The 16,361-nt window shown below is 45.9% G+C and overlaps 3 protein-coding genes across 8 annotated transcripts in view; 2 read left to right on the top strand and 1 right to left on the bottom strand.

Annotated features, from left to right (window-relative positions):
- The first annotated feature begins 59 nt into the window (after nt 1-59).
- On the top strand, nt 60-2,164 carry TMEM88 (transmembrane protein 88). The gene is made up of 2 exons (XM_037494155.1): nt 60-269; nt 395-2,164. The coding sequence occupies exons 1-2, from the start codon at nt 60-62 to the stop codon at nt 662-664; spliced, it is 480 nt and encodes a 159-aa protein (XP_037350052.1). The 3' UTR covers nt 665-2,164.
- The window catches only part of NAA38 (N-alpha-acetyltransferase 38, NatC auxiliary subunit), a 26,131-nt gene continuing 11,419 nt past the window's right edge, over nt 1,650-16,361 (bottom strand). For 3 of the 5 annotated variants that reach the window (XR_008549710.1, XR_005122031.2, XR_008549709.1), the window contains exon 3: nt 7,174-10,897. Coding sequence is in view for 2 of the 5 variants with exons in the window: in XM_037494156.2 (XP_037350053.1) it covers nt 1,695-1,807; nt 1,958-2,141; nt 2,331-2,411 (378 nt within the window). In the remaining 3 variants the exon portion in view is untranslated. Of the gene's footprint in view, nt 1,808-1,957; nt 2,142-2,330; nt 2,605-2,685; nt 2,883-7,027; nt 7,147-7,173; nt 10,898-16,361 lie in introns of those variants that run through there. The other 2 variants (XM_037494156.2, XM_037494157.2) reach the window with 2 other exon arrangements.
- LOC119232210 (cytochrome b5 domain-containing protein 1) lies at nt 2,316-6,946 on the top strand. Of its 2 annotated transcripts, none has more exons than XM_037494151.2 (4): nt 2,316-2,837; nt 3,287-3,363; nt 3,490-3,708; nt 4,291-6,946. In XM_037494151.2, exons 1-4 carry the CDS (start codon nt 2,813-2,815, stop codon nt 4,519-4,521), a joined length of 552 nt encoding a protein of 183 aa, XP_037350048.1. In that variant the 5' UTR covers nt 2,316-2,812; the 3' UTR covers nt 4,522-6,946. The 2 variants fall into 2 exon arrangements, with proteins under 2 accessions (XP_037350048.1, XP_037350047.1); XM_037494150.2 differs by having other exon boundaries at nt 2,316-3,193; nt 4,291-6,944.

Consider the following 16,361-nt stretch of genomic DNA (forward strand, 5'->3'; position numbering starts at 1 on the left):
AGGGGCAGGAAGGAGTGCTATAAGGGCTGTGGCCCGGGCGGGCGGGAGCCAGGCGGGATATGGCGGATGTCCCCGGGGTGCAGCGAGCGGTTCCCGGCGGCGGCCCGGAGCCCCGGGACCCCCTGGACTGCTGGGCCTGCGCTGTACTAGTCACGGCCCAGAATCTGCTGGTGGCTGCTTTCAACCTTCTCCTGCTGGCGCTGGTGCTTGGGACCATCCTGCTACCCGCTGTCACCATGCTAGGCTTCGGCTTCCTCTGCCACTCGCAGGTGAGCGTGCGCCCCGGTGTGTGCGTGTGAGTATGTCGGTGATGATGGCGGTAGGGTCCACGGGCCCCAGCATCTCCCCTCCTGGGCTGTTCGACAGGGGCTTGACGCCTCTTCTCCTCCCACAGTTCCTGCGCTCCCAGGCACCCCCTTGCACCGCGCACCTGCGGGACCCGGGCTTCACAGCCCTGCTGGTCACCGGATTCCTACTCCTCGTGCCGCTACTCGTGCTAGCCCTGGCCAGCTACCGCCGCCTCTGCCTGCGCCTCCGCCTGGCCGACTGCCTCGTGCCCTACAGCCGGGCCCTCTATCGGCGCCGCCGACCCCCGCAGCAGCGGCAAACCCGGGCCTCACCGGGATCCCAGGCCGTTCCCACATCAGGAAAGGTCTGGGTCTGAGGACCCTCGAGTCAAGAACAGTCCTGTCGATTGCCCTCCCTCCCAGCGGCCCAAGAACTTGAAGCCCCGGAGTGTCCCGACCTATCCTGCTCCTACCCCAGCCTAAACCGGGTCCTTGCATCGCCCTGGGGAAGAGGAGCGCCTGTGGACCCACGCCTGTGAAAATTCGCCGCACCCCAGAAAACCCGCTTTCCTTACCACCAGTATCCTGAACATCTGGGCTGGACCCTTCGTGCACATACACACCCCACCCCCACCTTGTGAATAGGACAACTGAACCTCGGGTCCTCTTCCAGCGCAGCTAGTATTCACAGGCTGAGGGGCGAGAAGTGACGGGGAAGGAGTGATCACCACACGTCAATAAAGAACTAATGAACTGAACTGAACGGGAGCCTGTGAACGGAGGGGGCGGCACAAATACTATCACCCCTGCCCCATGCCCAGAAGCAGGAAAGTGTGGGGGGGGGCACCGGGACATGATGCTGAAGTGCGCAGGAGGGAGCATCCTTCAACCTCCCTGTCTTCCCTTATCGCATTTGCCCGTTCTTCCTGACCAGACCCCAGAGTCCTGTCCCTGACCCCCAAAGTGACCTCTCCGTCAATAGAGTGGAGGGGGACCAGCCTCTGCCGCCTGCCCAGCTCCCCTTGGGGACCTGAGCCCGTTCTCTGACCCCAGCTTAGAGGAACTCAGTGTTGCCAGGCCGGGGAGGGAAACAATGGGCCTTCCGGAGCAGGATGACACCCCCTCCCGCCACAATTATGGAGCAGCAGCGTGGGAGGGAAGGTGGAGGGTCCCACCCGGCTGAGGCTCAGCCTGACCACATCCCCAGCCCCCACCTGAGGGAACCTCTGGTGACCCTGGACGTCCAGGTTGGGGCAGGTGGGCTGAGAATGTTGCCGACCTCAAATAAACCCTCTTCTCTAGAAGCAGACTTTGCAGTTCCCTCCCCAGCATCCCAGCTAGGTAGACACAGACACAGGCAACTTCGATTATAGGTTTAATGAAGTCTGAAGGCATGTGCGATCTTGGTCAGAGATAGGGAGGCCCCGCCAGGCTCTCTTTTTGCACCTCAATAGAAACGATGTGGTGTCCGGGTACCATAGCCAAGCCCAGCACACGGGGTTCCCCCGCAGAGAAGGAATCTGGAAAGAAGCATCAGGGAAGCAGGTCAGTGTCGGCCCCGCCCCTTTTGAGCCACTTCTAGACCCAGATAATAAGGGCAGCAAGGCACTGAAGGGGAAAGCCTTGCGTGAGGCTGGACCCAGGCGGGTGTGCATTCACTGGGCACTGACCCGACGGCTTGAGGAACTCCTGCGCTGAGCCCAGGATGACATTGCAGTCGCGGTCGGTGCAGAGGAAGCAGCCGACCAGTGTCCGTCCATCAGTCATGCGAATGCGCATAGTCTTGTTGAGCAGCGCCTCCAGCTGCTGCCGGGCGCGCGCGGCAGGCGAATCTTCGTGCTCCCCATCCGATTCCTGCGCGGGGCGGTACACGCGCTCAGAGGGCGCCACCCACGCAGCCGCTCGCCCGCGGAACCACCGCTCCCGGCAGCCCGCGGGGCGCACACGCGCGCCCAAAGACTGCCGGGAGCTGCAGTTCCCCCGCCGCCCCCCCACGTTGCTCCCTGACGGCCCCTCGATCCCAAAACCCGAGCCCGCGCTAACCCCAGCGCTGGAGCTGCTCTGACGCCGGCTGCAACAGCCATTCTCCTCTCGCAGCAGCATGGCTGGTCCGGCTCCGGCCATTTGCCTCGGGGGTTCTTCCCGGCCCTTCAACTTCTTAAGAACCTTTCGGCCACGGTGGTATGAGATCTCGCGAGCGCTGCCGACCTCTTGTCTTTCGCGAGATCACCTTCCCTCTTCCTCCTTCTCCTCCTAGTCGCCTCGGCAACTGCAGAGATCTCGCGAACTTCTTGCCCAGGGCTTGCTTCACTGAGACCTATTACGCAGGATGTCTTAAGATATCGCGAGAAATCTTACTCTAGTTTCTTACTAAGAACCCTGAATTTAGCGAGAATACCTTTTTCATAGTCGCACCGGCCCCTGCTTTTCTGCCTCCCGAAATACTCTATCCTAAATAGCCTCTGTAGCCCGCAATTAAAACTGCAAGCTTCCTTCTGGAACTTCGGAGGAACTCAATTTCTTGAATGGAGGAACCAGACTACGTTTCCCGTAAGCACTTGCGGGAAACACTGCTCCCGCCGGGTGGGCTATCAGCGGACGGTGGCCGGGAAAGGACAATGGTTTCCATGTCAGCGAATAAACGCGCTTGCCTTAGCTCCTGGACGTGAGGGAGGATGTAGTACTGAGTATCTGCTGAAGAGCAAGCAAGCAACTAAGAGAGCTGGTGACCGATAGCGCAAGAGCCATGTCTGGCCGGGGCCTAGTGGGAGGGCCAGACTTTGAGCATTTCAGGCGTCGCTTTTTCACGCCTGCCGAGGTCGCCCAACACAACCAGCCGGAGGACCTCTGGGTGTCTTACCTGGGATTCGTGTACAACTTAACGCCTTTGGCAGAGAAGTACAAGGGTAAGGGACACGCTGAGCCAGTACTGGGGTGTGTGTTTTGGGGGGAGTCTGGTTCTTGGGTAGCTGGCATTGACGACGGCTCCTCCTTCCCAGGAGACCTACTGCTGAAACCTATCGTGGAGGTTGCTGGCCAGGACATCAGCCACTGGTTTGATCCAAAGACCAGGGACGTGAGTTCTGCTAGACCCGGGGTTGGGTGGGCACTGGAGTCCTGGGATGGGGAGGAAAAGCAGGGACTAGCGAGGGCCCTAGATAGTGACTGCTCCGACTCCCGTCTTCTAAACCCCGCTTTAAAGATCCGCAAGTACATAGATCCGCTGACGGGTTCGCTGAGATACCGCACTCCGCGGGGCCGCTTTCTGCACGTCCCGCCTGAGTTGCCGCGTTCGGACTGGGCCAATGATTTCGGGACACCCTGGTGGCAGGGATTGGACTACGAGGTGGGCCAGCTCTCTGTCAAGACCCGGAACATCCGCATCATTAACACGCTCACGTCGCAGGAGCACACACTAGAGGTGAGAACTGGTGCGGGGCTGGAGTGGGGGTGTGGCGCGAGAGCCGGTTAAAGGGAACTGGAAATCCCAGCAAATCCCCAAATAGATTTTGGGGCCACCATAACCACTGGAAGCTGTAGTTCCTCCTGGTTTAGGGGCAACCGAGGAAAGCAGATCACCTAGGTCCCTCGGATTGGAAATACCGGGAGTGACTGGGTTACAGAATACAAGATACTCATTCATGAGCCCAAGGCATCTTAGTGTTGGTGGTCCTTGGAAGCTCTCATATGCTGTTTTGGCCAGCAGTTGCATTTGGATTCTCTTATTAGTCTACTCTATTGTGAGGATGAGGTGAGTGGGCAGTGGCTTTGACCCTTTAGGTCCATCTGTTAGAAGTGGCTGCCATAAAGACAGGATTTTGGAAACATTCATTGTATGCTGGAGGTCCTACTTCATTTCTGGGACCATAGAGTCTGAAGTTGCTATCTGCCAAGGGAAGTACTCTTAGCTCTATCATCTTTGGGGCTCCTGGCTTTTGCGCGCTTGCGCTTGCGTGTGTGTTCCTTCCAGGATTTTGAGGTGGGATGTTTCCATGTTCTCTAGGTGGGGGCTCTAGAATCAATGTGGGAAATCCTACACCGCTATCTCCCCTGTAATGCACATGCTGCCAGCTACACGTGGAAATATGAAGGGAAGAACCTGAACATGGATTATACCCTGGAAGAGAATGGGATCCACGATGAGGAGGAAGACTTTGACTTTCTCAATATGGACGGTACACTCTACACACCTGCAATATTGCTTTACTTCAATGATGACCTTACAGAGCTATAGGAAAGGAGATGTATGCTCATGTAGATTCAAGATCTGTTTTGAGTTTGGCTGTTTCTGTATCCTGTAGGGAAAAGATGGGAATGGGTAAGGGGGGTGCCTAGACCTAGACCTTCATTCCACTGGGAACTGGCCTGCAGTTCCCATGCTTCGCTGAAGTGTAAGGCCCTGTTCCCCAGGTCCATTTTAATTGCTCTGAGAAAGTTAGGGAGAATGCTAGAAGTGAGTGAATTTTTAGGAATGATATAGGAAAATGAAGTATCTTGGATTAGAGAGATATAGAAGATATAGCTCAGGCAGAACTTTTTGATAGTAAAAGAGAAACTCGGCACAGGCATGAGGGATAGAAGAATCTTTTTAGTAAAGATGGAAATGGAATGGCTGCAGGAAGATGGGATTTGCAAAGAAAGGAATAGGAAATGTCTGTTACTGGCCATACAAAACTGACTTAATTCCCTTTGAATAATATCTGGCAACTAAAACCCAAGGGGAAGAAAAGAAGTGAATGGTTACCAGGGAAATCAGACTAGATATTATGCTATATACTTTTTACATCCTGTTTACTACAACTACCCCATAGGATGGATACCATTACCGCTATTTTACAGATAAGTCTTCTGAAGCTTGGCAAGATTTAATAGCACAAAGGCACACTAGCTAGTGATTAAGTCTACCTAATTCTAAAGTCCATGTTCTTTTCAATGTAAAGAGACTCTCTCAGTGTCTAATCTCATGCTAAGTATTTGTAACCACTGCTGCTCAGAACAGATGTTTGGGATGTGGGTTTGCCCTGGCCTTGCTGCACAGTGGGAACCACAGGCCCTTTGTGTAGTCAAATCATTCTTTCTGCAGTTATCATCTGCATAACTCCCTTCCAAAGGAAGGGAAGAGAGGTGGCAAGGAAGGCTAAGTGTTAGCTGAGCAATAGATAGTTGCTATGTCTACTTCGTGGTTGATTCCATAGCAAAATGTTTCTTCTGACTTTTTTGAGACAAAGAAGTGGGTGGGTATTTACTGACTCCAGGAAAAACTAGGATGAGGAGACAGCGTTAAGACTGGGACACTTGGGCGAGGGAGCAAAAAGAAAGCAAATTGTACAGTATATTCAAGATGAGCCATGTCTCTTAGGGAAGGTAAGGATGACAGGGTGACTTCGCAAGATGGTGACTCTATATGAGGGGGCTTTACAGGGGTAAGGAGCCAAATAAGTCAGAAAACTGGTGATTAAAGAACCATCAATTTGGGGGTGGGGGCAGTGGCCAGGTGATCCTCTTTAACTTAAACATGGGAAGGCAATGAAAATAACTGGCAGATAAACTTCCTGATAGTAGCAGGCAAGAACAAATTAGGCAGAGGTTAGGGCATCTTCCTGGGAGGTGGTCCCTTTGTGACACTGGGTGGTCTGCAGAGAAGTTTTCTGAGGAGTTGACTATGAAAGACATGGACAAAGATGGAGACATCTATATTGGCTTCAGCAATATCACATCTCACTTCTCAGAGCTTCCAAACAGTCCCACGTAATGCAAAGGTCCATGAATTACCTGCATCATTTTGATATTTAATTATTTCATGTGCATCTTGTTTGCTCAGTTGAGCCCTAAATGATTTGAGAACCAAAGCTCTGCTATTGCCATAGTACCAGCCTCATAGCCTGTGCCTATGGGATCTGCCCAGACCTGTCCTTTTCCCAGAATCTCCTACATTAGCACCTCTTGCCAGAAACATACTCATCTCCTTACACATTCAACCACTCTTTAAGTAGCTTCTTTCTTTTAAATATCTCTGGAGCTTGTCTTCTTTTCTCTAAGCTGTCATCACCTCTTGTCTAGACCTTTGTGGAAACTTCCTAAATCCGTTCATTTCCACTTCTGTCCAAACACAGCAGAGTGAGCTCTGAAAAAACAAATCTCACTGACTTTCCTCCTTCAGATTATTCAGTGGCTTCCAGTCCTAAATTCAGTCCTTGCATACATCAGCCTGTCTACCTTGCATATCTCATCTTGCATCACTCCTTTGTTACCTGTGTTCCAGCCCCCTAACTGGCTTTCAGTTTGTTAAATGTTGTCTTACCTCAGAGCCATAAAGACTGTTCTCTCTGCTTGCAACACCTAGCTCTTCCTCTGGGAGATCTTTTCTGACTTCTTTGTGGTCAAAACTTTCAGTTAGTTATATTGTCACTTACAAACTTTCAATTATATCAACACTGTAAATATTTGGGAGTAATTATAGTTTTTAAATGATGGATGTAATTAGTTGGCTGGCTTCTAGATTGTAAGCTCATGAGGGCAGATGGTGTCCAACTTGTTCATTGCTGTACTCCCAGTGTTGGGTGCAGGCACACAGTTGCTGCTCAATAAATTTTCACTGAATGAAGTCAATGTTAAGTGAATTCATCTATCTATAAAAACTAGTAGATGGGATGTTGTGTGCTGGGAGGCAAGGTGGAACCAATAAATAGGACACTTGAATCCCATGCTGCAATATCTATCCATACATTTTACTTGCTCACCATAGATCCAAGACCAAAAACTCCTTATGTTCTTCCTCTCAGCAGAGGTTTTGGGGGCAAACTGCCAGTCATTTCCTCTTATGGCCACGAGGGGGCTGTAATCGCCTACAGAGTCAGGCCTGGAAAAGGGAAAACAAGTTCTAAAGAGGTTAGAATTAAAGATGATCCTGTGGAAATTATAGGTGGGAGGGAAGGATAAGAAAAAAACAAACCAAAACCCCCCCCCACATGGCTACTATTCTATTATCATTTAGGTTTATTCTTTTCTGTTTGTTCTTTTCTTTCCCCAGGAGCACATGCCAGGAAAGGGGGGTGATTTGAGAAATGAAATCATGGGCTATGACTAGTAGGGGGTCTGATTACAGGTGTGGGTGTGTATGGGGCGAGGCACAAAGCTGTGGAAGGAACAAGTACCATACATTTTTAAGATAAGAGAAAGGGTGACCCTTGAACATGAGTTTAAACTGTATGGATTTTTTAATAAACAGGGAACTTCAACCTATAGTAACAATAAATACAGAACAGTATTATAAATATTTTCACTTGATATTTCCTTAACACTTGCTTTTATCTAGCTTACTTTATTATAAAGGATACATTATATCATACATACAAAAAGTATGTGAAATCAACTGTTTGTTAATTGGTAAGGCATCCAGTCAATACCAGGCTATTACTATATTTGACCTTTGAACAAAGCAGGGGTTGGGGGACCAATTCCCTGCAGTCAAAAATCTGTGTATAATTCGACTCCTCAGAAACTTAACTACAATGGTCCCTGGGTTTCTCTGGGGGATTGCTTACAGGAACCAGTTATCAAGATCCACAGGTACTCAGGGCCCTTGTAATCAGGGTTTCATATGCAGATTCCACATCCAGTTGAAGCTGCGCATGTTGAACCCATAGGAATGGAGGGCCAGTTGTATTTATTGAAAAATAAATAAGTGTATAAGTGGATGTGTGGAGTTCAAACTTAATACTGTTAAGAGTCAACTGTAGTCTTGGGGCCATCAATACAAGGAATCTTACTGTGTGGGATTTTGGTGCCCCTAATCCCCATGTTGTTCAAAGGTCAACTGTACATTAATTTATTTTAAAAATAAATTTGCTATCAATTTTTTTTTCTTTTTTGGTATAAAGCTTTCTATTATGTGCTACCTTGTTCTCTAACTATTTAAGACTGGATATTTGCATGAGGAGTATGGAAATAACACTGAGGCCTAAAACCTAGAAAGCAAATAGTATGTAAGTGGATGGAAGGGTCCAAGTCCTCTTGTGATGATCTTAATTTTCGAAGGAGGTGGGGTGAAGATTGGGGTAATGAAAGAAAAGCTGCTTGTCCTCAATAAATCAGCAGTTTCAAAGGATTCAGCTGGCAAGTAATTTCCACAAAGCTGAGTCCTATATGCACATAATCATTGGGGATACTACAGAGTTCCTTGCAGGAAGCATACCTGCTGAATGGGAAAAAGCATATACATATGGAAAAAGTAAATGTAAAAAGTACATGATAAAGGACCAAATTATGGTACAGAAAGTTTCCACCCTCATGGCAAACTACAGGTGGATTCTTAACCTGGACCTCCAGAAATGGTTTCTCAATATTTTCTGTGAACATGTATGCAGATGTTTATTATTTTGGAGAAAGGTGCTGTAGTTTCTATGAGTCTCAAAGTGGTCTAACCCCTGCCCCTCAAACAGAACACACACATACCCACTAACTTATAGACCCTTAAAATATCAAAGGTGACAGTCTAATGTAGTACCAGGATTCCTGGCACCTAATGGTCTGCTTCAATCTGTTACACTCATGTTGCCACTACAGAAATTCCAAAGGCTTTATCCCTGGGGTTGAGTTTAATGGCAACATTTTATTATTCTCCTAAATTCTGATCTGGTTGTACCTTGGAGCTGAGTCAGAGGATCTATTATGTGGACTTAGGACCATAACACCCAGTCATGACATCAAGAAAAGGTAATGCACTGAGCCTCACAGCTGAGTTTTGGTAAACCACAAAGATAGCTTGATAGTGGGAGAACAGCCACTTTATGCTGGATTAGGAAAGGCACATGGGAGTTTAGCAGTAGAGAAAGCAGTGGTAGAGAAAACTGGAAACTGGAAAGATCTTGGAAGTCAAAGATTAGGAATTCAAAACACAAATATATATGCAGCCCAAGCGCACGGTGAATGAGAAAGTGAAGTGAAACAAACAGGGTCAGGAGTAAAGAAGCTGAGATAAGGAGCAAGATGGAAGTAAGAATCTTAGTTTCTCTCTTACTGGGAGCGGCTCAACACTTGCTCTTTGGGAGCTTCGTGTTAGTGGGAAGTTGGGCATCCAGCTTCAGTCATCTCTGTATCCCCCAACAGCAGCATATGCTTGGCATAGAGTGGCAACAGATACAGGCTTGTTTCAGGAAAGAATTGTACATGTAATCCCCACTATTTGAAATGTCTGAACTCAGGAACCAAATAGGTTCAGATGTTAATGTGGTTGTCTCTTGCTACTTGCCTGATCTCAATATTTGAAGAGTTGATCTGGATAGTGACATATGTACTGATAAATTCTTCCAGTCCTCCTATAGAGTAGTAAGGAAGATGAAATATGTAACTTGCCTTTAATGAACAGCCTAGAGGGGTAAATATACCCTGTAATAGTGTATCCATTGAGAACTATTGGGCTGCAAGTAACAGAAGCTTGACTGCGGGGCTGGGTGGGCATAGGTAAGTCCAAAAGGTTAATTTTTCTCACAGAAGAGTGTGTGATGTTGTGACTCTACTAGATAGGTCATCGATGTGGCAGGTAGCTCCTATTTCCCCATTTTTGTCCTCATGTTTATCACCTTTTTGGCTGCTTTATTTTTAGCCGGCATAGTGGGCAAGGAGGAGGAAAAGGTGAAGGAAGAAAGGGCAGTGCCTCTATCAGACATTCTTAGCAGAACACTGCGTACGTCTCATTGATGGGAAACGCATCACACAATGACCCTTCATTGCCTGAGAGTCTTGGTCAGTGAATATTTTATGTTCACAACAAAGGCAAGACTACTACTGGAAAGAGAGTAGTGTGAAAGTGCTGTTCATCCATCCATTAACCAAAGCTATCAAGCACTTTGTGCCAGGCACTGTTTCAGGTATTGGGGGTAGAGCAGTGATTAATACAGGCAAGGTCTCTGCTTGGGACTCATACTTTGGTGGAATAAATAATAAACAAACAAGATCATTTCAGATATTATTAAAAGCTGTGTAAATATACACATACATATATATATATACATACACATATATTAAAAGTACAATAGAGAAACAATCACGAGAGTAACGAAACAATGATAAGAGGCTGCCAGAGATGATCACAAAGACTGATCTGTATTACCTGCAGGTCTGCTTTTACCTGCATTCATCACTTAATTCTCACAATGAACTTAAATACTGTTTTTATTTACACTGAAAAAAAGGAAACTGAAAAACAGAGAAGTTCAGTACTTTGCTAAAAGTCATAGACTACCCACTCACCCAGTGACTTGTACCACCTCCAGGCATGACAGACATAGGATGCTGTTCCAGTTACCTATCACTGCTTAATAAGACATCCCAAACTTAAGTGGCTTAAAAAAAACCCATTATTTATTTTGCTAATGAATGTATAATTTGGGCTGGGTTTAGGGTGGGACAACTCATTTCCACTCCAGAAGGTATCAAGTAGCTGGACTGCTGGGAGCTGGAGGATTCATTTCCAAATGTCTCACTTAACATGTCTGGCAAGTTGATAGCAGCTGTTAGTTCTCCATGAGGGCCTCTACGCAAGCAGCTTGTTCCCTCATAGCATGGTCAGGTGGTCATAGCATGATGGTCAGGTCCCAAAAGCAAGTATCCTAAGAGACGAGAAGGAAACCTTTTGTGACCTGGCTTCAAATCCAAAGATAGGGAACCTGATTGCACTTCTCAGTGTCAAAATCATATTGTAATAAGAGCATGTTGGTGATGATATTATTATGGAAAATACAATCTACCTCAGATGTCCTGGAGACAAAAGGAAGGATATCTGACCCAGTCTTGGGTGGGAGTATGGAGGTGAACTTTGAAGGGTTGTCTGGGGGGACAGGGCAGGAGTGTGTGTTGATACCTGACCTGACGCTTTCTTGAAACCTAAATAGGAATCATGGCCTCACTATCCATGTATTCACTTCATTGACAGTATTGTGCATCTGCTATGTGTCAGGCACAGTGCTGGTTGTTATGGGTTTTTTTTCAAGATTTATTTTTATGTACTTATGCATATAAGAACTGGGGCACAGGCCAGAGGTGCAGGGGGTGAAAGGATTCACCAGAGACAGAGTGGGGAGCAGAACAGGCAGAGCTACTGAAATAACACTGCTGAGGGGAGCAGTGGGCGAGACAGGAGAGGTCTGCTGCGCCATGTGGGTCACCTCCCTGGCTGGGGATCGAACTCGTGCTGCAGTGGCTGGTGATAGCTTGATAGCGCTGAGACTCAACCCCTGTACCACCAAGACATAAATCTTGCTCCTACGGAACTTAATGTTTAGTGAGTTTCAGAAAAGTTTGTGAGCAAAGATCTTGTCATCCTGCTTCCACTTGTATACAAAAGCCAAGGAAAGCTTTTAAAGTCTTCAAAGTCTTCTTGCTCCTCTTAAGAGGAAGTAGGACACCTCACCATCATCCATAAGGTCCTACATGATTTGGCTCTTCTAGGTTCTTGTCTTCCATGGTAATTTCCTAGTTTCTGAATTCCCCCAAGTTCCTTTCTATCAAGTCCTTCTCACAGGCTGTTCCTCTCCAAGCAACATCCCACTCACCAATCAGGGTTTGGACAACTCCTACTTTTAAGTATCTGCTTAAATTTTACTTTCTCAGAGATGTCTTCCCCGATCCGTTCAATTATGTCAAATTTTTTATCACTTCTAAGGGTGTCCTGAACATCATTATACAGTTAAAGTGTTTAATATAATTCACTGTGTAAGGTCCATCATCCTCCCTTATTAAACTACAACTCCAGAAAGGTAGGGAGCACATTTCTTATTTGCCACTGAACATTCAGCCATTAGCCCAGTGTTTAGCTCAGAGCAGATAATCAATATTCATAAAATGAACAAATAGGATGTTACAAAAGGGCTAAATATGGAAAGCCTCAGGAACACCTAAATCCAGTCTAGGGAGACCAAGGAGGGCTCTCTGAAGGAGTGTCACCCCAAGCTGAGACCAAGGGACAAAGAGGAGCTAGCCAGATAAAAAGGAAGGCGAGGGTGAGGGGTCAGTGGAATGCTTCCCACAAAGAATAAACAGCATAACTAGTACAGTTTAAAGATAAGAGAATATGTGGAGGGCTCAGATGCAGAAGGAAGTGCGACAAAAAAAGCTAAGAGGAGATGGGAGGCAAAGGAAGAACAGGTAATGAGGAGGTGAGCTCAGACCAGGTCATGTGAGACTTAACAAACCAGGTTAAGCTCTTTTTTTCATTGAGATATAATCCACAAACTATAAAATCCACCAGCTTAAGGTATATAATTCAGGGTTAAGGCCTCCCTGGTGGTGCAGGGGTTAAAGTCAGTGCTATAAAGCTATCGCCAGCCACTTCAGCACAAGTTTGATCCCTGGCCAGGGAGCTCACCCACATGGCACAGTAGACCTCTCCTGTCTCATCCGCAGCTCCCCTCAGCAGTGTATTTCAGTCAGTCTGCCTGTTCTGCTCCCCACTCTGTCTCTGTTGAATCCTCTCACCTCCCACACCTCTGGCCAACACCCCAGTTCTTGCTTGCATAAATAAAAATAAATCTTAAAAAAAAGAATTTTATAGGGAGAAAGTATGCTCAAATTTGCATTTTTAAAAGGTGACTTGACTACAATGTTAAGAGAAAAAGGATCGGAGAGGGAAAGAAAAGTGGTGCGGTAGTCCAGAAGAGAGATGAAGGTAGCTGGAATTAAGTTAGTGGCAGGGGAGATGAGAGAAGATAAACTGAAGCGAAAAGAGATGTGTACAACTTGTTAATTTACTGGTGGAGGCAGAGAGGGGGGTCAGTGACGAACTCAAGTTTCTAGCGAGGGTGACTGAAGGGCTGATGAATCCACTGATGGAAAAGGGGGGTGTTAGAAGAGGAATTTGGGGAGGAAGGCAATGGATATTTAGTCAGCTGTATGAAGTAATTTTAAGGCATGTAAAGATCTTAGTGGATGTATGTGACTAGATCCGGAAGAAAACTCAAGGGAAGAGTGATTGGTGGGGGGAGTTATCAGAGAGCAAGTGCTGCCAAAGTCAAAATGAGATCACTGCAAGAATGGCAGGAGGTTTAAGTGGAGGATCTGGGAGGAACAGTATCTAAGAGAGGAAGGAAGAGGAAACTCAGAAGGAAGAGCCAGATGTATGAGATAGACCCAGGGAAATGGTGCCATGGAAGCCAAGAGACAATGTTTGAAAGGAGGGAGTGGTAAAGAGTGTGAAATGTTATGTTACATAAGTTTGAAGTAAGACTTCTATGTAATTAGCAAAGAGCAAAAGTGAGTATCAGAGAAGTCAGGTTGCAGTTAGACAAGGCATACATAGAATATTTGTAGAAGAAATTCAACTGACTTTGAATTTTCTGACTTTGTAACCATGCAAAAATACTTTCCTTCCTTTAGGTTCCATTTCTTGAACCACAAAATATATAGAAGAAACATGTTACTAAAGACAACAAGCATAAGTCAGGACTTAGTCACTCTAAATAGAAGCTACCTTAATGTGTTACTGAAAATAAGTGAGATAAGGTATGGGAAAATGCTTGCAGTGCTTGGACTAAGGACTCAAAAATTTATTTTCTTGTCCTTTCCTTGTGCTAGCCACTATGGGTAATGAATGCTTCCCTTGAGATCACCTGAGTTTTTACATTATTCAGCATCTGGTTACATCTGTCATGATTAGAAAATTATTAGACCATATATGTGTCTAACATTTGGCTTCCAATCTAACAATGTTTATGCCGCCATTAGGAGACCCGAGTCCAGTTAAACATGGTTTCATATCATGGCGGAATTGTGCTTATTTATATAAAACGGGAAAACGAGAATATAATATCAACTATTGAGAGCAAGAATAACTAAAGTCATACCTTTGTTCCTTCAGTTTAAGGTGCTATTCATAACTCAAATCATAAATCTCTCACCCCGCAATCATCTTAAGTGAATCTCCCTGATGTAAGAAATGGCTAATAGTAAACTTGATTGTTTAGAATTGCTACCAATCACCAAGTACATTACAGTCAACGCTTTATGCAATCCTCATTACAATTACACAGGGTAGGCAATAATATTCATTTTACGACGGGAGCTGAGACTTGAAAGGTAAGTAGCTCACCCAGGGCCACTGTTAGTTAAGTGGCTGAACTTGGGTTCCAGGTACCAACTGACTCCAAAACTCAAATTCTTTCTCTAATGGAGGAAGGAGATAACTTCATTTCTTGGCTCTAGATTACACTTTCGAGTTAAGAGTTTTGCAATATAGAATCTTTTTGAAAAATTAGTTGATTTTTTACTAATAACATCTAATTTAGTATGAAATTAAAGTGACTATCCTTGTACAGAGCTGAATAGAGAAAGGGTGCAAGAGCAAGTGAAGGGGCAGGAGGAAGCCAGTGTGGGCTAAGCACTAACCACAACAAATCTATGACTTGACAGATAGTTAATCAGTCGGGAAAACTGTCAGGGCAATACTGCTAAAACAACTAGGACTTGACATGAAATGGAAAACAAGGTATTTTGTGAGGGCAGTTAATGGAAAGCTATTAAATTGCTAAAAGGCAATGTCAAAAGGAAAAGATGTTTGGTTTTTGATGTTTTGTTTAGGATGGTTATATTTTGTTTCCATTCTAGTGGTTAATCAAAGCAGGTCTTAGAGAAACTGTAAGCAAAGATGACAATTTTGGGTTTATGTCCTCCTCTTCTTAAAAGTATCCTCTTTACTCAATGAAGAACAAGGGAAAGGATTTAACTAAAAACAGCAATAAAAGGATGAGAGATTTGAGTTCATAGAAAGCAAGCAAAGACTTTTTCAAGAAAGGGGTGGTCAAGTTAAAATTTCAGAAATATCCTCTGTGTTAGTAACCTGGAGGTTGTTAGGAATTTGGTGAAAGCAGTTTAATGGGGCAGAGCTGGAAAATGAGTAGGCAAGTTAACAGTGAGCATAGATAATACTTTCAAAAAGTATGACTGTGAATGAGCACAGCTAGGTATGGTGGCAGCTAAAGGGTTCTACAGTATCTTTTGTGAAAATAGGCAGATGTGAGCACATTTAAATGTGGTTGGGAAGAAGCAAGTAAAGATAAAGGAGTTAGGAGATCACTGTTAGTCATTAGTTCCTGAGAAGGTGGCAGGGCTGGAGTCAGAGTTCAAGTGTAGGGATTAACTTCAACTAGGAGAGGAAGAAGGAAGGAGAAAAGGACAAACCCAGGGTTATGAGGGCCACAGTTAGGCTCAGTGTCAGTATTTCACAGGAGTTCTCATCAGATGATCTCTCTTGTGGAAGTAGATGACAGAAGGTTTGAGAAGTGTGAGGAAGGTATGAAAAAGCATGGGGAACTAAAAGGTAAGTGACTCAGAAAAAGCCTTTTTGAACAGGGACACTGGTCTGAAAAGTCATGGTGTTTTCTTCAGGAGCACTTTGAATTTTGGTTTTTGTTTTTAAGATTTATTTATTTATGCATACAAGAGCTGGGGTACAGGCCAGAGGTGTGGGGGGGTGAGCGGATTCACCAGAGACAGAGTGGGGAATAGAACAGGCAGATTGACTGAAGTACACTGCTGTGGGGAGCAGCGGGCGAGTCAGGAGAGGTCTGCTGCGCCATGTGGGGTGCTCCCTGGCTGGCCGGGGATCGAACTTGTGCTGCAGAGAAAGCGAACAGCTTCATGGGTTGTGTCTTAACCCGTTGGACCACCATGGAGGCCCTAGTGCTTTGCATTTTGGGTATGAATGGACAGCCAAAGTAATCCACAGTTAGGAACCAGGAGGTAATCTAAAAGAGGGCACTGAGACACTGGAAAAGTAGTTGAAATGACAGAACATGGATCTGAAGTTGCATAAGGAAGGAGGTGAACAGAGGGTGGAGCTGATTAGGAGAAAATGGAAGACTTAAAGAATTAGAGTGCTCATGGGTCCAAGAATAGTAAATAAGAGAACTGGTAGGATATAAAATTGCAGCCAAAGTAGGGGGTTTGAATATAATATTTCAGAAGCAGTAAGTCCAGAGGTGGAAGACAGAAATAGAATGAAGAACAAAGTTTTTGGCTAAGAAGTTGAGTGTAGGAGTGAGCCAGGTGTCAGTCTTCAATGAGGGCGATGGTGGGGGTAAG

Source organism: Talpa occidentalis, unplaced genomic scaffold (assembly GCF_014898055.3).
Source record: "Talpa occidentalis isolate TD23 unplaced genomic scaffold, MPIMG_talOcc4v2.1 talOcc4.7, whole genome shotgun sequence".
Taxonomy (NCBI): Eukaryota; Metazoa; Chordata; class Mammalia; order Eulipotyphla; family Talpidae; genus Talpa; species Talpa occidentalis.